A 21,919-nucleotide genomic window follows, 5' to 3' on the forward strand; every position below is an offset into this window, starting at 1 on the left:
TAAATTTGATTATGTTATAAATCTGCTTCTAATAATATATCATATGACAATATTGCATTAATAAAAAAATCATACATATATACGTATATACATATATAATTATTAATCACATGCACTTCAACAAAGTTTACATCTTTTGCAAATTTTATTTTCATTATTTTTGCAATCGGTTAATCTTATGCGTCATATCAAATTAAGTACATTTATAAGTCAGAAACTGAAGAATGAGCAATCTCGAAGCGTTCACATTTTGATGTTGTAAACGGATGTAAACTCGTTTATTTAAACATGCTAATAAAGTATTGTATATGCGCGACATACAAATTTTTCTATTATCTATAACAATGAAGAAATTTAAAGAGAAAGAATGTATATATGTATATATTTATATATATGATTTTTTTTATATTTTTTTTTTTTATTAATGCAATATTGTCATATGATATATTATTAGAAGCAGATTTATAATTTACATAATTGACTTATTATGCTTTATATTTTTTTTCTATGTAGCGCGAAACACCGAAAATACAGTATACGTAAGCTTCAGAATTATTCGATCCTACGTGTGCACGTTAGCCATCAATAATGAAACATGCAACGGAAATTAATGGCTTCGATCGAAGCTCTCTGATTGCAATTTCGAAATTGGGGCACTCGAATTCGGACCAAGCATTGGTCCGAATTCGAGTGTACTACCATTTCGAACCGAAGAGTAGTTAGGAGCACTATTTATCTTTGATATGCTAATCCAGTGCTATTAATCGTACATTAGTACGTATGATTTCAACGCGATTAATTAGTGTTTATTAATAGAGCTTTAACGTTTAACTAATTTTGTATTTTATTCATAAGAGCTGCACATCTCGGAGTTTTCAAACAGAAAGTATATTATACTTTTATGAAAAAAAAAGATTAATGCGAAGATGAAAGTGGAATGTCGATCTAATTTGTCACGTATAATTCACGGTATCAAACTATTTGCTAATCAATTGATTTAAAATTATACAATACAGTTGCTAATGATGTACTGTACACAATGAATGAATTGCGCATAATATGATTGATGTTTGACATCAATCATATAATGGACTATCCTCCCAATTTAGTATTCATAACAAATGCAATTATTGAGATTGACTTGCTAATGAGACGGATTGTTGTAAAGTTACAAGCTTATTTGCGACATTCAGTCGTTTAATTCTTTACCAAGTCATTTCCAAGTTTTTTATTTGACATTCGTTAATTTTGAATACAAGAAAAAGTGCTAATTATAATGTTATGGAAAAGCAATATTATATTTTTAATGTAAATTTTCAAAATGACATCTAAACATTTTTTATTGTTAATCTATTCAATTTCATATTTAATACTAAATATAGTCAGTTAAATTTAGACCTCATAATTCGCTAAACGTGATATAAAAACTCGGTAATTTTAAGTTTTAATATTTTTTGCGGTTTATATCTGCAATTAATCAGTCAGAAAACATTCCGTGATCAAGATTTTGGAGCGTATGATAAAGATTATCGCTAATGAAGCCATTCAATATTGGTTCGCTCTTCAATCATCGGAAAGGTTCTTCGATCTGATTAATCCTACTAATTTAAATGCAATCGTTATCAGACACGATCCGCGATCAGTGCATGAGCCGTGGATCAATAGTAATTACGGCCGTCTATACGACAGAACGCAATTGAAGTATCATCTAACAATAAGACAACGTAGTCGGAAATAAATCCACCACTAAGAAGAACTCTCGACCTCCTTCCACTCTTACTCAGCAATAATCTTCGTCGCGGCAGGCAACAGACCGTTGCACATGCGTTGCCGCAACTTAAGGATGCACTGTTATGCATGTTACGGTTTTTTTTTCTAGAAAATAACGGGAACGCGAGTACGCGAACGACTACAAAGAAATAATGCATATTTTCAAGTTCTAACATGTTAATCGTTCGAATTACAATGGAAATTTGCATTCAAATAATATAAGAATTATGCAGAATTTAATTCTATCACTAAACATTTTTAAAATCGATAATTTTTCAGTATATTGTACATTTATATTGTACATTTTGATTAATTGAGATATAGTGGATTAAAACGATCTTGGTTCGCGATTAATCATAAAGTTTCGATTATTTTCTCAATTTATCTTTGTTAAGATTCGTTATCGATGTCAACTCGATGGTAACTCAATTATACGAAATCCACTGTGAATTCTTTCTATTTTTCTATTTTTCTTTTCGATATACGATACTATATGTCAAAACTTTTCTATTATTATTTAAAAAAACTTAGAGCAGTTAATATATTTTTCATTTAAAAGATTTCTAAGTACTATAATTAATTGGATCCGCATAATTGACGTAGACATTTAAATAAAATTATTTTCGATCTATTTTCGATTATTATATGTGTATCGTCTGTAGTTTAGAATTTTTTCGTAGTTTAAAAGAAGTTTAGAATTTAAGTAGTTTAAAAGTAGTTTTAAAGTAGTTTTAAAGTAGTTTATCTAAACGTTGTGTAGATGATACATAAAAAAATCTCATAAACATAGTTTGAAAGTCTATGATACAAGAGTTTGCTGCCAGCGCAAAACTACTGTGGCGTGGGCGAATGTTCTATCATAAATGCATGATGAAACAAGCTGTATGGACATGCATAAAGCGCATACAGCAACCATGCCGGCTCAACATGGTTAATCGAAACGATTAAAACCGGTCTCGTATTGCCAAGGGTCATCCTTGTGTTCATAGACGTTATAAGGGAATGTAAGAGGGTGTACTGACAATCTCTTCAAGCTTCAAACAGACAAAAAGTTAATTAAAACTTAATGCTTTATTAATCAAATTTTCACGAAATGAGTTATCGTTAATATTTATGTATATTTTAAATACTAATACTTTTTAAATAACAATACTTTTATAAAATGTTACTTTGAATAAACACAACATAATAAAAAAAGAAAACAAACCTATAACTTTCCAAAGAGTAAAGCCACCTGAGAAAAAAAGAAGAAAAGACACAATTATAAAATATACTCGAATAATTAAGAGTTAAATGCGGATGATAGCGTGTTCGAAGAAAAATAATTTTCTTTAAAATTTATGCACCATCATTCGCGTTTGGCTTTTAATTGCTCAGGTATAATATTTTTTAATTGCTTTTCTTCTTTTCTTTCAGATACCTTCACTCTTTCTCACAATTCCTCTCTATATAATTTTTTTTAAATTTATTAAAACGTATTTTTTTTCTTTAAGTGATTGTGCACAAATTTTACTCGGGTATCTTATACCGCGGGATTTTATTTATATTAAAATAAATTTCAAATTCGAAATTATATATACTTAAGTATTTAGTTTCTGCACTAACTGTAAATAAAATTTGTACTCTGTGCAGAACCACTTAACTTCAAAGAAAACTAATTTTCTTTGAAACTTATGCACACTACTTATGCATCTATGTTGGCTCTTAATTGCAAAGTAATTATATTTTTTCACACGAAAGCTATTTTAATTTTTTAATGTTAAAAAATATTAAAATTTTATTCAATATTTAATGACAGTATGAAATATAAATATTAATAATGACGAACTCTTTTTCTCAAATATATGTAAAATAATCATAAAATAAAAAAGTTTAAGCTATAATTTATATCATAAACCTATATTGCATTCCTGTTTTAATTTTCAAAAAAGAAAAGATATTTAAATGAAGAGCAAATGCCAACTAAAATTTTATCAAATATTCTACTATTAATATTAAATATAAAATTCATCTTATATTTCAGAAAAAAAATTTATAATAATTTTAGTAACTTATGTAGAAAAAATTATCTTTATATGTATTTACGCGAAAAAAGATCTATTTTGTGCGCGCGCGCATTTGTGTATGTGTTATGTGATGGTTATTATCATGTCAATTAATCGTCGAGGGTGATAATGTGCACGTTAGAGCGCGAGTAGGAAATATCATATCGACCAAAGATGCAATCGGTAAAGATATGTGCTCCCAACTTGGAAAATGCGGAAGACGATGCCAAGGCAATACACTATCTCGCAAAGCTGCGATTAGGGAGCAGCGACTTATGCTTACCGATTTTCTTATCGCGATCAGATCGTCGAACTCCTCTTTTACCAGCCGATCTATTACAGCTTTGGAGATGTAAAATACTAGGAACATACGCATCGACGAGCGCATCGTTTTCTATATGATTTGACGGTAGGCGGATACGAAAGCATTGCCGATCCGATGCTTTAATATTCGCAATATTAGAATCAGAAATTATATGTGCGTGAGATATATCTTGCGATTAATGATCGATATAAATAACATTTACATGATTGGGAGATAAATATTAGTGATTTTAATGTCACGAATCCAGATAAACCTATCATAAAATATAAAAAAGGCAACAAAAGCGAAAAAAAAATTTTAATTATAAAAATGTAATTACTGAAAGAGACATAATTTTTATAAGGACATGTAGAGATGTAATTATCATGTTCGTGTCAAAAGTGTGCCTTTCTTTTATGATATAATTATAATTTATTTTTTCTAAAATCTTGAATAAAATAATAAAATAATATAGTATAGATGTAGAGTATAATATACATTTATATTATAAATTGCAATTAGAGATAGAGAAAGATTTTATAAACCTCTATAATTATTATCTACAATTAGTAAGTATATATTATGAAATAAAATATTATAATTAACACGAATTAATCTTTCATCATATATCCTATCTTATTGCAATTTTTAGTTTTTCATTTTCTACACAGAATCTCAGACGAGGTAGATTTGCTTTCAGTGCGATTTGACAGAACGCTAGAAACACAGGACCACCGGTTGTTGATATCGCTTCTACCGACAATCCGCCAGTGTTCATAAATCAGTGCTGAGAATACGTAAGGGATAATAATGAGGAACGAAGACGATGATGAAGAGTCTACGTGGAAGCGCCTGTGTTACCATTGGGACGACTGATACGGCAGGTGATCGGGAATTTACGGCGTGCGATAGTATCGAAATGGAAAGTTATAGACCACCTTTAGAATTGCGGAAGGTTTATGGTCTAAAGAATGTCTACCCGGTATGGTTAATAATCAGCAAAATTGAGTGACAGTTAGAAAATTGGACGTCAGTTATGACAAAGTAGTCGAGTTATCATTAGACAAGATGCTTAATTATTTTCAAGAAGATAATAAATATTCAAGTTACAATAATAAATATGATACGAATAATAAATGTAATATTTTAATGAATAAATCTACATATGAAGAAATGAATAAATCAAGAATATAAGCGAAGTTTATAATTCAATAAAACAAAGTAAAAAGTTTATATCGATGCGAATATAATTAAAATAATAAATATTAAATAAAGACCGTAAAATACGAGTATTGTAAATTATATAATAATTTTCTTATATATTTCTCTATTTTTTACTTCACTCTTTATTTATGCATCAATATTTTTATAAAAGTAATGAGAAATAAAATAAATGAAAAGTTTTCTATTTATGTACAACAAAATTAAAGACTTCACCGCTTGTAATTAATTTGTAAATTTAAAAATAAGAGTTCCTTTTTTAGAAAGACACAAGAAAAGAGTACATAGAAATAATAAGGGAAAACAAAGATGATAATGCAGAATCTATATAAAAATGTCTAAGAGATCAAAATCATTGAAATATGACAAGATTGAGATTGAGAGAGAGAGAGAGAGAGAGAAAGAGAGAGTTCATAACATATTCTATACAATGTGTTATCGAAAAAAATTATGGAATGTGCTTAGAATAATGGAGGATTTATGGATTGTATCACGTAGTTTCCAAGCTCCACTTTTTATAACTTTAAAACACACAATACATTGTACTGTTAGATGGATATCAAAAAGCATACACTAGGGTCTATAAAATAATATGTATGCTTAGACTTATTTCATTCAAAAAGTTCATTAGCTGCTTTACAGGATAAATGAACATTTAATTATCGCAAGTAAAAAATTAAATAATTAATAAATTATATTTACCTACAATTGCTTTGCCGCCGCCGAACGTTTATTGTTTCTTCAAACACTTAGATGATATTTACTCGCACAAACATAACTATAATAATTACGATCGCGCGGCACTTTTATACGACATTCCCGATGTTAATCACACGTGCGATACGTATTACGACGAAAATAACATAGAAATTACGATTCGTTTAATTTTTTGGAAATCGTGTAACAAATTCACAGTATTCATAATATTACTAACAAATAGTATACAAACAACTCGACTGGAGTCAATTTATTCCGTGTACTCGCGATGCTTAATTAATGATCCAACTTTTCACTCGAGAGAAGGAAGTAGAGGGATAACATTGCTAATTTAATTCTGATATTTCACGATATTGCGACAAATGTTAGTAGCGTTAAAATACGATGTTTATTCGAAAATATTACGTAATTCGATATAATTTTGAACCTATAAAACTCATGATATAAATATGTACTATTGCTGAATAAATGACACATTTCGAGTATATGTAACTATTACTTGTACAACAGGAGGTGAGACTTATAAATTATTGTTTCATTACGATTTTTAAGAATGATAATCACTTTGTAAATATCGCGTTTCAATTCTTACTTTAAATACACAAATAGCGTAAAATATATATTTTATAGTCGTCACACTGAGATACGTTTAACTATTAATCACAAGAATTAATTTCGCGGATCATTAAAAATTGTTAATTGTAATAATTATACAGAATAATATATTTGATGTCCTCTCGATCTTCTCACGACCGTGTCTCGAAGATTACTATGACAGTATATGGAAATGAACGACCTTTTCATTCGAATCTTACCGTATGAATGATAACAAGGTCAACACTACACATAAATAACAGCGCGTTATAACGTCGTGTCGTATACGTCACAGTTTTGGCATTCGTACTTCACGGCGTATAATATTCTTGTGCGCGATCACCTTTGTGTCATTCGCACGACGACACTCGGAAGAGCGCGACGCGTATCGTTCCGTTTCTCCTCGCGATATAAATACCAAATGCGATTAATCTACTATCTTTTTCATATATGTATTATTACAATTAGCGTTTATCAATTCGCACGATTAACGTATCTATATATATAAATGTGTCGAAACATTATTTACCGACATAGATATTTTACGCGATTTATTTTAGATAACAGTAATACATTGATTTTGCGCGAACGAAATAGACATGTCTTATATTTTATATTGTATATTTTCAGACTGCGTATATCGCGTCTCATTGATTTAATTCTCACAGTATCATGTGGAATCAAAATGAAATAATTTTCGAAGTTTTTTTTTAATTATTAACAAATCGTTACGAATATAGAATTGAGTCTAATCAAGCTCTATTCGTGTATTATATTCATTAGTTACAAACATAAAAAGTAACGTTATCGTAATGAATAAAGGATGAATTTGGGCTACATGATTTTCGAGCCCTGAGCGAATCGTAGTATTTGCGTTGTTTTCCGTTGTAATACGCGTCGCGTGCGATTACAGGAATATTTATACGATATTATATCGGGCGTGTCGTGCAAAGTGTCGCGCAATCGAGTGTGTACGCGGGCGATCGTTATTAACTGTGTTTTTGTAATTATTGTGTGAGTGTTATGAAGTAACAGGCATAAACCAGAGAGGCAGAGAAGTACGAGGCGACAATGAAGTAATCTTGAGGTAAATACAATCAATAATTAATTAATTTTTTATTTATTACATTAATTGCTTGTTTATTGTTGTGATAGTAATTTATTTTATATTATTATGTAATTTAATGCATATAAGTAAAATAGCAAATTTTTAATTTTCTCTTTCAAAACTGTAAAACTTGGACAATATTAAATAATAATATATGTTAGAGATGACATTATAATAATTCCGGTATTGCAGTGATTGCGTAATTAAAGTATTTTAAAAATTGCCAAGTTCCAGCTATTATAAAATGTTCACTTTCTTATTTATGATTCGAAATGAAAGTAATAATGTAAAAAGTTAAATTAGAAAAAAGTATTAAGATGAAATGATATCATTAACGATAATTCATCAAATACCTGTATTCGTTTATCACATTTGATTGTAACTGTGAAATAATGACGATGAGAGAGATTACTTCCATCGCTTTGACGATGCAAGGAATAACGATCATCGATTTTTTTATCTACCAATAGCTTCTCCGTCTTCACTAATGATACTAATACATGAATTTCGTACTTTTTATGCGAAGTACATGACGTTATTTTCAAGGTTATTATCGAATTAATTCCTAAGATAATTTTAACTTTGAAATTTATCAGAGATTAATTTTTACAAAAATGTCGATTAACAATGATTCAATTCAAAAGTAAGTACGTTGCATGCGTCGTATCGCGACTAAATTATAGGCTGGATAAAGCCTTCAACAAGGCCATTGTATCCTGTATCACGTGCGTGAAGTTCATATGAAGGTTCATATGATTCAGCGTCGATACTATATTGTTTTGGTGCCGCACATCATTAAGCACCCCATTGAATAATGACGGCACTGGATAATTCAGTGAGAGAACATCAAACTTAATAGAAATCACGCTTGCCTCTTTAGGTCCGAACAGGAAGAATTGCCACGCACTTTATCAAGCCACATAAATGCTATGGCATATAATTATATTTAAAAATAATAGTTGTAGCACTAAGAGTATTATATATATATATATATATATATATATATATATATATATATATAAAATTGAACTTTTGTTACAATTTAACATAATAATAATTTAACATAAATTAACGTGAAAATATATATATATTATAGTTATATAATTATAGTTTTAACGTAAAGTTTACATTACACGCAATTTTTGACTTAAAAGATACAAAATAAATTTAAATGTTTATAAAACTTTTACCAAGATCCTTATACTCTTTTTTTATTAATTTTTTATCACCAAAAATTTCAATCGTACGTAGTATACGTTCATTGTGAATGAATCAAAAGAATTTTCCGTATATTGATATAAAATCAAGTGCTATGTACAATTTGGGTACAGATTTGACGTTAATGCGAGACTTACCAATGAGACGGATCGTTGCTGAAGCTTGAGACCTAAATCCTCTTTTTCGTCCCCGCAGTCAGTCGTATAAAACAGTACGCTCTTCTTAGATCCCCTGAAATCAACCCTCGTTATAGTGTCTTCGATGAGAAGAGATCCAGGTAGAATCTCTGCCTTAGCGTTAAGCATACTTTATGAGACACGAACGGGAGTTAGGCTTCCGCGGTATAATCTGATTAGCGGAGGACCACAATTCGATCGATAATCTAATTGAACATCTCGCAATGTTAATGACCGATAATGCTACGATAGTAATAATTTAAAAAAAATTTGATACAAACGTAACAGAGGAAGCATCCAATAATATATTGTTAATATCATTGCTGCATAAAATATTATTTAACACGGAAGGATACTTAATAAAAGATAAATAAAAGAGATCAAATTTTTTAACAAAAAGTAAATATATATAACTTTTTTAAATAATAATATAATAATCCTTATATTAGAAATTGGATAATTTTGTTTGAATAAAGAGTGAATGTGTACGATATATGACACTTTTAATAATATCTACGAAATTAAAATTTGCAATATCAAAGTTTTTTTAATTAGCTGGCGTAACATCGAAATAGAAACAACCGTCGATCGTGTGGTCTCTCGCCGGTTGTTTTCGAATTATACTCTTCAATTATGAGCTATAAATCAATGGCTCGATCAACGCTCGCTCTGTCGCAGGTGATTAAGCTCGCAGGTTGATGGTAGACTGCACACTAGCTATAGTCTGCATTTATGATAATCGTACCTGAGCGCCTTCCCATTACGGTTGAAGGGCTGATGTTCGGCGAGCACGGGCGAATCCGTGTAGCACCGGCTCTCGTTCATAGCGACGACTACGGCATCTCTTACGATTCTTTTCAATTGACCGATTCACGTTGACATCTGCAATCAAAAGAGTAGCTATGAAAATCAGTTCGCGCATGCGATAATCGGAGAGTTTATTGCCTATTTTTTTTTTTTTTTTTTTTTTGTGACAACGCAGTCTGATTTTTTTAATAATAGATTCTTTGATCAATTTAAAATTAATTTTTTTTTTTGAAAAATGTTGAAAAAGAATATTAATAATATAAGTAATTTATTTGCTTTTCTTTAAAGTAGTCTTTAGTTCGCAAAAACATTTTGTTTTTCAGTAGCTCCTTGAAAATGATTGGTGTCGCGATTTTTATTGAGACATAATTGCGTTTATCATTGATCGAAATCTATAATTGCTATCCTATGAACGTGATTGAACGCAAAGACCGACGATTTCTGTATGCAAAACAAACGTGATAATCACTATAGCACGAAATCTCCTACAGAATTTGGCTTTTCTACAGTATAAGTACGTCGAAGTGTGTATTGATGATGCACAAGAGATACATCGATTTGATGCGGAACACGCATTGCCAATAGTCTTCGCTATCGAGCTCGATTGTTGAGCACAACCCACGTAACAATCTCAACTTAACGACCTCGATCACTCGTAACTCCACGTCCGGATCTCGATCCGAGTGTTTCGAGGCGCCAGGCCGATTTCGCTGTTTGCAACCCACGCCATAATCGACTCATGTACACTGGACAGCGTTAAATCCGATTCAAATAGGTAGTAATGGCGATCATTGTTGTACGTTATTTTATATCCGTAGAGTTATGGCAGATAGATTATATAAACATTAATGCAGATATTTAAATGGAAAATATAAAGCTAAGAATTATATAAAAAAAACTTGTAGTTATAACGTAAACATAATGTAATATGCTTGTTTTTTTCCATTTTGTCCGAGAGAGATTATTAAAATTATATGAATATTTTCAAAGAGAATATATATATATATATAAAACTAGAAGAGTTATATAAAACAAAATTATAACAATTTTTTCCAATCCTTTTAATTATTTTTTAACGATAACTTTTATATAATTCTTATTCTAAAAATATCAAATTATATAATAGATTAAAATTAAAATTGATATATTTATCTTTTCTCATCGAAATAAAAAGTGCTGATTTCATCAATTTTTTACGCCAACTCGTGATGGAAATAGATTAAACATGTCGTTAAGCAGCACGCAATGCGTAGTAATGTTCACGTTTGGTGCTTCGTAAAGATCTTATAACGCACAGAGAAGTCTATTAGAGGAAACACGTGAAAGATACCGTTCTGAGTAGGGTTTTTGCGAGTGATATCCGTAAATGTATTAAGCAACCGTACACAATGGTCGACTAATTTACATAAGTTATGCGCGAGAAAGTTCATTCCTCCGCCCACGGCGGAAATCCATGTGTTTTATGCGTGTGTAAGCGTGAACACACAACACATTGCGTGAGCGGGACTCGCTACAGTCAACGCATAATTAGATGCACCCTGCGATTTTAAGTAGAAGCACCCCGAAAAAAAAAGAAAGATTGATCGAAGTTTACATACATCGTACTGTCTTGTGAAACTTCAATTTTGAAATATTTATTATTTCATAAAATTAGACGAAGAAACTAGGAACAATTTTTAAAAACTTTTAAAACTAGATGAATTAAAAGAAAAAGTTAATGAGAATTTTATTTCTTCGAAAATAAATGGCTGGTATCCGATATTGAGTAACGAAAATAATTGAAATAAATTTTTTTAAATTTATAAGCGATTAAAAAAATAAAAAGCTTTCTGAAAATCAAATATTACAGACGTAAAATAATTTTATATAACTTTTACTTTAAGAAAATGTTAATTTTATATTTAATTACAAAAGTATTTAATCTCTGTCTCGCAAATGTTTATATAAAAAATTATGAATGCAAATATGGTTAATATATTAAATTTTCATAAATTCATTCAAAATGAATTTAAAAATCCATAAATAAATATTACTTTTACAATTTATACTTTTACAATTTATTAAAATATTACTATTAATATTAATAATTTAATATCTTCTGTTACACATAGCTTGTTCATTTTAATAAAACATCTTTTGTACGAAAGCTTTTGAAGTACCAACATTTTATCAAGAAATTTATAAATAATTCATTTCGTATTAAAATTGCGAATCATTTATCGGATACTTTAACAGATAAAAAATCAATTGTAAAGAAGTAAAAGCGTTTCATGAAACAAGATATAAATATTAAAAAAAATGTTAAACATAAAAAAATCTTTTAACATAAAGTTCAAGTAAAAATTCAATCGTTTGTATATTTTCTATAAAAAAGGAATAAAAAAGAATATGTATGACAAAGCAAAGCAATTTAACATGTATCAAAAAGTATATAAGCAACGATAAAATAAACGTGTTATTCCATTAAGCGTGATAATATATATATAATTAATACATTGCGTAAATGACCATGACTAAAATCGAATATTTGTTTTCCATGTATGAGTTGTCGATTTAATTCATGAAATTAAACAGAAATGTAAACAAGTTTATTTACACGATAGTAATGCAATTTGTTTTAATTCAGTTCTGTGCTCTGCTATTTGCGACATACATTATTAACGAATTATATACGTGGCGAATTCTTTGTTACGTGACGTCCGGTGTAGATATCGCACGGTGTTCTGAAACTGCAACTAATTGCGAGGATGTCTAACAAGTCGACCTTGACGCGTGCGTAATAGCAAGAATACAACCCTCAGGGGAGACATCAATAGAAACATGATAATGATCGTATGTTACACATTGACGGCACGTACAGCTTTATGAGTTTGATCAACCAGCCGCAACGCTGTTTCACGCCGTCGCGGATCGCTTTCAAATAATAGCGTTGCAGCGCAAATAGACGAATAACCACGCCTGTGGTTCTATTCAGACATAGATTTTAGCAAAAAACCTACATTGACGCGAAACTTTTATTAAAAGATTTCTATGTGCGTACTATCACTTCCGTTCTTTTTTAAAACTTTTTTCGCTAAATCTTTGTTTACTTTTTAATAATACAATGTACGAGGGTATATTATAATATAATATTATAGCGTAATATTTTTTTGTATTTTATTATGCTTTTGATTAAGTATTAAATCATTTATTAATTATTGATTTGCATCATGTATTACATGGATATCTGTATATATATTTTTGTATAATTTTGTATAAATTTTTCAACTATTATATTTTATAACTATTATTTAAATATTATATTTAATATATTTATTGTGCATTTTTCCTAGTAGTATTATAGATTAATACTCGAATTTAAAAATATAGATGCTCTTCTTTTGAGTTTATTTCTTTCATGGCTTATATATGTGTTTTTCTAACATTTAGATATTATTTTCTTTAATTCTACTTTAAAAATACAAGTTTAAAAGAAATATACGTCGTTAAAAGCAACCGTAATTATCCATAAATAAGGTAACTGTGTAGATAAATGTTCCATACGTCTTGTCAGACGTTATAAAATTTCAATTTTTATGAAAAAAAATACGGCCGTAATATTCATTTCAATTGTTATTGTAGTGAAACTGTGATTAAAACAGTAGTCAGTACTATATATCTTGAATACTACAGACTGATACTACAGAATACTTACGTGTAGAGACACGCGCGACACAGACGTTAGAAAGGGGGTACGAGAAGGGTGAATTATGCACGATCAAGATCCGTGACGGAGCTATGACGGCTACACAGCTGTTCGTCAGGTGTAGCTTCGAGCTTAAAGTCAGTGAGCTTGTCGAGTTAAAACTTTCTCGGAGAACGGATATTTCTTGGAATTTCGGGTGTCGCGGATTTCCGCTTCGAGGAATTCTTGTTCATTGGAGTTAAAGGATATAAAAAAAAAAAAAAAAAAAAAAAAAAGACACGACTATTATCAGTAAAAATAATATTTCAATTAGAGAAGCTTGTGTGACTATGGATTTAAAAAGTTTTGCATATATTATATATATATTATATATATGTTGCGTGTACGTGTATTAAAGAATTGAGTGTAACAGCGATCAGTATACTTTACTCTTCGATATGCGATCAATCAGAATTAATATCGAGTACTTGAAATATCGCCTACAATTTACTGTGATAAATGTGATACATGATCGTGTATAAATTGCGATACCTTCGAGGACCAGACTGCTATATATATTTACTTACACGGATTTTGCGAGAAGATTAATCGGAGTCGGAGAATCTCTTAAGAGCACAAAGTTTCAGAAATGTCAACTTAACACATAAGCATGTGAAATGACACGCAGAGCTACTTACCGCCTGCAATTTCTTCAGCGTCTCGATGTAATCAAAACGAAAATATATACACAAGCGGAGATTGCTTTTTAAGCTTTCCATTTTGCTATGTGGAATTGCATATAAGTGCAATATATATATTAAACTTGCCAGCACGAACGAATATTAGAATTTTGATGAAATATATGCGCGACACGGAGAAGAGACATTTATAGCGAGATATCTGTATATGATATTGCGCGTAATTAAAATTGTACGTAGTATTAGCGATGTGCACGTGGCAACCTACGTAGAAACAAATATCGGTATTACGTCTTGTCAACGTCGACAATGCGGCGCGGAGAAACACGAAGAAACACGTGCGTTGCAATGACGCGCGCGATATAGATACGCATCAGAAAGCATGGAACGCTAAAAAAGGAAAATGCAGTCGCACAATGGAGCGCCGGCAGACGTGCAACGGAGGATATGCGGGTGTAACGTGAGTTTACGGTATCGTAATACCGATCTGTGCAATAATAACGTACAAATAAACAGCGAAATAACCATCCTACCGAGAACCTTGTCCCATTGTCGTTGATATACCGATACAAGAATATACAATGGGAACATAATGCCGTGATGGATGCATCTTGTCGACGTGTTATTTGTCAGTCGCGGAACTTAATAAATAATAACGATACAATGTGCTTTAATCTGTTGACGAATCACGGTTCGAATCGAAGGCGAGTTTATAATATATATTACAGATTATCTAATAAAAATAAAGAAAAAGTATATACGAGATGTGTGTTAATAAACAGATTGGTCGCGCAGACTGATTATAAAATTAGAACTGATTTGTAATTTAAATGACAAATGGACTTATTACTCATTAGTCTTTAAATGTAATAATATAATAATTAAATTAAATAAATTAAAATTAGAATAAAATCTAGAAAAGATTTTTTATATATCTTGGATTTTTTTATTTGTTAAAAAGTTTCTCTCTCAATTATTGTGAATTGGAATTTCTCACTTATCTGAGAGTACCCGAGGAAACTCGAAGAGATTGTCGGTAGCGCTGGATAACTTACTAGAATTCCGGTTTCGATTCGCCGAAGGAATAATAATATTACCAATCAGCCTTATCTAATCCAAAGCTCGTTGTCCGTGATATGTAAATTAAATTACCTATATATTACATTTTCTTTCAACTGCTAAGATAAATTATCTTTTTATAGAAATTCGAAATATATGTTTATATATGTGTGTATATATAAAGTATGTACGTTTATGTGCGTAACTTTAAAAATATAATTTTGAACGTGAATAATTCTTTATTGATAATAAATAAATATCTCGTGATTATAACACAAATTGCTTTAGAAATTACGAGGCATATTACAAAGCTTTTGAAATTAATTAAAAAACTAATAACTAATATTATGATTTAACCGCGCAATGTTTATTCGAGTATTTTGATGCACTGATATTGGAAGCTTCTCGCTACAAAGATGTGCTTCAGCTTCCGTGAATGCTGTTTCCGCCATCGCATCGTATTCATTCGAGAAGGGGAGGAAGATAAGCTGGATAATAACTTGCGTATGTAGGTGCACAGAACCGTTCTCTCGATTGGTAATTGCTATCTGTCGCATGAAAAGCGTTTGCCAGTATGAATACTGAACTTTTATGATTATGGGATATGACTGGATTTTCCGATTTTACGTTCTCTCTTGAAAAAGTTATCTCTGATAATTCATTCGTTTGAATTAAAACGACTTTGTCTTTTCCTTTAAAATCAAGAAAACTTGTTTGTAGAAGAAACGATACTACATTTTTATTATATCTTATTGTTAGCACTTTTACTAGAACAGCCTTACGATCTTCCTATATTATATATCTTGTATGCTAATGTACTGAACATTTCCCATAATAATAAATGCATGGTAACTGGTACAGCAATAAAAGACAAACTTGTAAAAGACGAACACTTTAGCGCTAATTATATATCGGAAGAACTAATTACTTTCTTCGATGTTCAATGATTCATGATAAAAGCCTCATCATACATCGATAAGCTTCCTCGGCTTATAATTAGAAGAAACGAAAGTGCCCATCGACTTGATCATTTCTGTTAAGTTTTTTTCAAGTTTAGACATATTTGTATACATCTGATAATTCATGATAATTACTGTGCGATTAACGAGTATCATTTAAATGTTTTTCTTTAAAGACTATCCATTTTAAATTTCTCCCTCTCTCTCTCTCTCTCTCTCTCTCTATATATATATATATATATATATATATATATATATATATATATCAATCACACATATATATCAATCTATCTCTCTGTCGAAGAATCTGAAAAGATTTCTCTGTCTGTTATTATTTTTACGGTAAAGTGAGAGAAGAGTAACTTTAGTAATATTTATGTATGGATTTCCGCCGGATAACGTTTAGTGTCATGTATATTTGCTAACGTTTTTTACTATTATTTGTAATAGAATGTTTATGATTATTTTATCGTTGATGTCGATTCCACTAATGAGCTTCCGCAGTAAATATGAATATTTTGTTAATTTACACATACACACACACACACACACACACACGCACGCACATATATATATATATATATATATATATATACGCAGATTCTGTACAAAAATATGTATTTATCTTATAATCTTTATTAAGATTTATACTTAATCCATTTATATGTATACCTGAATTGTATTTAGATATATACATATATAAATATATAATAGATGAGTACTTTCAATCTAAGAATTACATTTATTTCAATGTCGAACTAATAATTTTTGAATTACAATGAAATAAAAAGTGAAAAATTTTGAATGATTTGAAATTAAACAATAGTTTCTGCTAATATATATATATATATATATATATATATATTTATTATATATTTTTGTTGAATTTGATATCTATATTTTGGTCGAATAAAATATGATTGATTCTTATCTTTTTAAAAGCTAACAATCGCAAATTAAAGTAATTTTACAGAGCTTTAATTTGCGATTGTTAGCTTTTAAAAAGATAAGAATCAATCATATTTTATTCGACCAAAATATAGATATCAAATTCAACAAAAATATATAATAAATATATATATATATATATATATATATATATATATATATATATATATATTAGCAGAAACTATTGTTTAATTTCAAATCATTCAAAATTTTTCACTTTTTATTTCATTGTAATTCAAAAATTATTAGTTACGATTGTTAGCTTTTAAAAAGATAAAAATCAATCATATTTTATTCGACCAAAATATAGATATCAAATTTAACAAAGATATATAATTCAGAGAAAAAAGAGAAAGAGCGCAATATTTAAAATTATTCTGTATATTTGAGTGGATACATAGTATTTGTTTAATATGCAACTTTAAAATCTATCTCTCGTAATTGCATGTGTTCGCATGACTGCTCTTGTGATGTAGGGCGGAAATCATGAGTCGAATACAGCCACCATTTTTCGCAATTTGCGGAGCTATATATCTGTTTACGAAGCCACCACTGTCGAGCATAATGACACCGCAAAGATATCTTTACGATTCTATTTCACGCAACCGACGTGCAATTGAATATTTTACGGTATAATGACTAAAACAGATTTTGCAATATAATGTAGGTCCGCATATGTTACATTACGTTTATCAAAAAAATAATCAAAATTATTTTAAATTAAATTCTCAATCACATGCATATTTGTAAGAAATTTCTGTTAAACGTAAAATTAGTATTATTTCATTTTCGTTCTGTTGAAGAAAAAAAAAAACATAAAAAGAAGAAAGAAAATAATTTAAAATTGTAAATTATTTTTTGAAGTAGGATAATATACTATTAAACAATATAGTGCATTTACACGAAAGTGTAAATCTATTAAGTGTATAATCTATTTACCTCTTTATATCAAACTTACTAACAGCGCTAATCGACATATTTCATTATTTGCATTCACGCTTCGAGATTTGAAATACATTGTATTCGTAGGTTTCGATTTTAGACTTTCTATTAACAGAGAGTAAATGCATGCAATCTCAAAGACGGATCGCTCGTAGAATTATATAAACGTGATACAGAAGAGATGTAAGAAGGCAGTAACACTCGCAAGTAAAACGGCGCAACGTCCAGCACTCATAACTCGATGCTGCGAGGCGAAATCAGATGTAATCGCTCTGATGCACCGAAACGAAAAATTCTCGCACCTCGAGCTATTCGCAGAGCTGACGGAGGAGTTCGCATAATACGACTTGAACAATGAAAATGGCAAAGCGGTCTGTTTCCCATGGTACTTGCGAGCTAGCAGATGTAGCAGCCCGGAGTCATCGCATTACAAACACGCTATTTCGCCGTTCCGATGTATTCGCGACGCGTTAGCTCGGCTGTCGCGCGGTCATCATGACAATTATAGCGAAGGACAGAGATCGCGCTCCGATATAATGTCCGACAAATTGCATGACGGTGATGGTGAGAAGAAAATCGACAATCTTGACAAACTCGCAAGTTTTCTCCTAAGTTTCACATATTTTCTTGATAGGCTTTCGCGTAGCTCGTGATTAATCTCAACTTAATCTCGGATTAAGCTCAAGTATAACGCGGCTTAATTTTTTGAATTCTCTGGAAAAGAAATCGGATTAGAACAATATTTCGAATCATTTTTGGAAAAACTCGACGGAGATATAAAATTCAGATCTGATTATTTAAAGAATGCATGACTTTCAATATCATGAGAAAAAATGTACGGTAACTGACGTTGCAATCATAAATAATATTTTAACATTTTTATACTGATATCTGACATTATACAGATACATTTGCTTATCGCATCTGTTTAATATACATTGTATTAAAAAATAAACTTACACTTTTTTGGAAAAAAATTTTAGTTTTATCTAAACATTATCTGAAATTTCATCCTATTAAATATAAAATATAATCATATTTACTCATTTATTATCATAATTTTAAATATTTTACGTTATTGCTACCGGTATTCTAATTCTCACTATTGTTACGCAATGCTCTTTCCATTATCTCTTAGGGCACGTGCCAGTATGATCTATGCCCTTGCATTCAAAGGGGTCTCGAAAAAAAATCTCAGGCAAGATGTCTTTCCGATCCCCCAGGTTCAAAAGTGCAGATGAAGCTGGCGACAATTTCAGCCCATCAACCGTGTATTCACAAACCGGTCTTTCTCATCTCTTCATGAATTAGGATCTCGCGCTCCCTATAATAGTTTACTGGCAGTGATGTATGTATCGCGCTTTAATAATGCGTTTGTCCCGAAACGATTCGGTAACCGTCTCTGGTTGGAATAACGCATTTCTGGCAGCAGTGAATGGTGCTTGTCTCCTCGCATCACTCTCACATGAAATCATTCCTGCGTGGTGAGGAAGATAAGTGGTGACGGGATAAAAAAAAAGCGAATTGGATGTAAAAAGTAAATTGTTTGGAAAGAATATTTTTTTAACTTTTTTCGAATATGCATTATATTACATTATTTAAATCTGTAATATTTTTAAGCTACTTCTTGTAATTTAATAATTAATTTAATAATTTAAAAATTTAAACTAAAATATAAATTATATTATTTAATCAGATACTCTTATTCAGATTCTTAGATATTCTTAAAACAAAACGTTCAGCTATATAATAGTAAGAAGAAGGAAGTTAGAATGTTGCTAAGAAATAAATCATACCTAGCAATAAGTGTTATAATGGTTCCGCATTAAAGCGGAAAGCCAAGAATGTTTTACGATACGCTATAAATAAGAATATATCAGAAGCGTCGATTCTAAAGAAGTTTTAATCGCCACGTAATAATTTCCCTTCTCTTCTTCTCTTGCGAAATCAAATAAAATTAATAAAATTCTTGCCAAGTTGTTTATTACCACTCGAAAAATTGATGCGTGCACATTGCTCGTTCTTACAGTATAGCCTCAATCATTCAAGATATTACACCACGGATTACATTTCCGTCAGACAGTTTTATTTTTCTCTGTATATAACGGCAACGCTTCAGTGCTTACAGATGAAGGTATCCTTTTTTTAAAGAGCTAATTTATGTGATTCCAAAAGAAAAAACAGTTTAACTTTCAATAATTAATAAATTATTGAAAATTGTGTTTAAGTGTAAATTTAATTAAAAATTTTTAAAAACTTTTTATTTATTTTTGTATCTAATAGACTTTCTTAAAAAAAAAAAAAAAAAAAAAGAAAAAAAAGAAAAAAAACAGAACAGCGGTCAAATAGAGGAAATGGTGAGTTTATCTTTAAAATCAAGTTCTCTGACGAGAAATTTATTAAATTATTTTCGTCTGATATATCAAATAGTATGTTATACTTTCTCATTCTAAGGTCTCACTGATATTATCGCTTGGCTTATTTTTGTCAGATAGGTTCATATTATTAATTATTGTCTTTATATATTATACATGCAATATATCAGAAGATATTAATATATTTAAAACTAAAAAAAATATTTAAAAAATATTAAAGCATATTCTATAATAATTAAATATTATTTTAAATATTGTAGATAAGTCTACAGATTTTCCTGGATTTAATTAAAATCATCTCTTGGTAAATTCTTGTCATAAATCACAACTCTATTCATACAAAATTTAAATTTGTTAAATTATTTATACGTAGTTTGTGATGTGTTTTGTGATCCTGGAAGAAAGTAATAATATCGAGAATATATATGGAATGAAAGTTAACAAAAGAAAGAAAGAGAGAGAGAGAGAGAAATCGAATTAGTTTGACTGCATAGCAGGATTCTTCTTCTTTCAACTTTGAAGGACTATTATTAAATTATATCCTCGTGACGTATTCCACGAAGAAGATGCGCATGATTCACCATCGTTTGCACGCCAGATTCAGTTGAGTTTCACCTCGCCCCCGTATAATCAATGATATATGCAATGGGAAGAATGAAAGTCCGCGAACTTTAAAGATGCAGAAAGTACAGATACATTGTATATTTCTGTGTATATAGATACTGTGGTTTAGCTTGATTATTTATCGGCGGATCGAATTACACCGCGTGTCGCACGTAAGAGTCGGCGTAATAATTTTCAAACCAATATACAAGATATTCTTTGTTGATTGATTTACTACTGATCGGGACACGGGAAATAAGTCCATCACGTTAATGATTATGAAGACGCGATATAACAACAGCCGCGCGGATATATACGCTAGACTCCGATTTAGTCTCCGCTTCATTCGTTGTTGTCGACACGAGAATTTCAAGTCAAACGTGAAGTCTTGATCCTTTCGGATCTGAAAGCTGTTATCTACAATTCCGCCGATGAGCATGTTCCATTATTCATGCTCTATGAATAATCGCGCTGACGATTCGACAAGAAGCAGAACGTTCTTCGCGTCGGCGAGAAACGCGAGATTGAAAAAACGATGGGAAAAAGGGAATTTTTTACAACAGGTTGGATTCTTTCCAATGAGTACCAATGATGAATTTTAGAATATGCAAAATTGTAATTGAGAAAATTTTACATTTTACCGGGAATTTTTTTACCAGGGTATTATCGCATTTAATTCAGAATTTTTATAACTTCATTAAATTAAATGTC

At 30.2% G+C, this 21,919-nt stretch overlaps 2 protein-coding genes across 17 annotated transcripts in view; one reads left to right on the forward strand and one right to left on the reverse strand.

The window, feature by feature from the left end:
• The window catches only part of Sprt (PDZ domain-containing protein sprite), a 64,335-nt gene that overhangs the window by 29,065 nt on the left and 13,351 nt on the right, over positions 1 to 21,919 (reverse strand). For 2 of the 5 annotated variants that reach the window (XM_072889890.1, XM_072889891.1), the window contains exons 2-3: positions 9,899 to 10,035; positions 9,115 to 9,208 (exon numbers count right to left, since the gene is read on the reverse strand). In XM_072889890.1, coding sequence (XP_072745991.1) covers positions 9,115 to 9,208; positions 9,899 to 9,978 — 174 coding nt within the window. In that variant the 5' untranslated portion in view covers positions 9,979 to 10,035. Of the gene's footprint in view, positions 1 to 6,042; positions 6,853 to 9,114; positions 9,209 to 9,898; positions 10,036 to 21,919 lie in introns of those variants that run through there. The other 3 variants (XM_072889894.1, XM_072889893.1, XM_072889892.1) reach the window with 3 other exon arrangements.
• LOC140664636 (uncharacterized) overlaps positions 7,025 to 21,919 on the forward strand; it is a 106,549-nt gene continuing 91,654 nt past the window's right edge. For 9 of the 12 annotated variants that reach the window (XM_072889910.1, XM_072889902.1, XM_072889905.1 and 6 more), the window contains exon 1: positions 7,025 to 7,738. The gene's annotated coding sequence lies outside the window, so the exon portion shown is untranslated. The remainder of the gene's footprint in view (positions 7,739 to 21,919) is intronic. The other 3 variants (XM_072889914.1, XM_072889913.1, XM_072889912.1) reach the window with 2 other exon arrangements.

Source organism: Anoplolepis gracilipes, chromosome 4 (assembly GCF_047496725.1).
Source record: "Anoplolepis gracilipes chromosome 4, ASM4749672v1, whole genome shotgun sequence".
Taxonomy (NCBI): domain Eukaryota; kingdom Metazoa; phylum Arthropoda; class Insecta; order Hymenoptera; family Formicidae; genus Anoplolepis; species Anoplolepis gracilipes.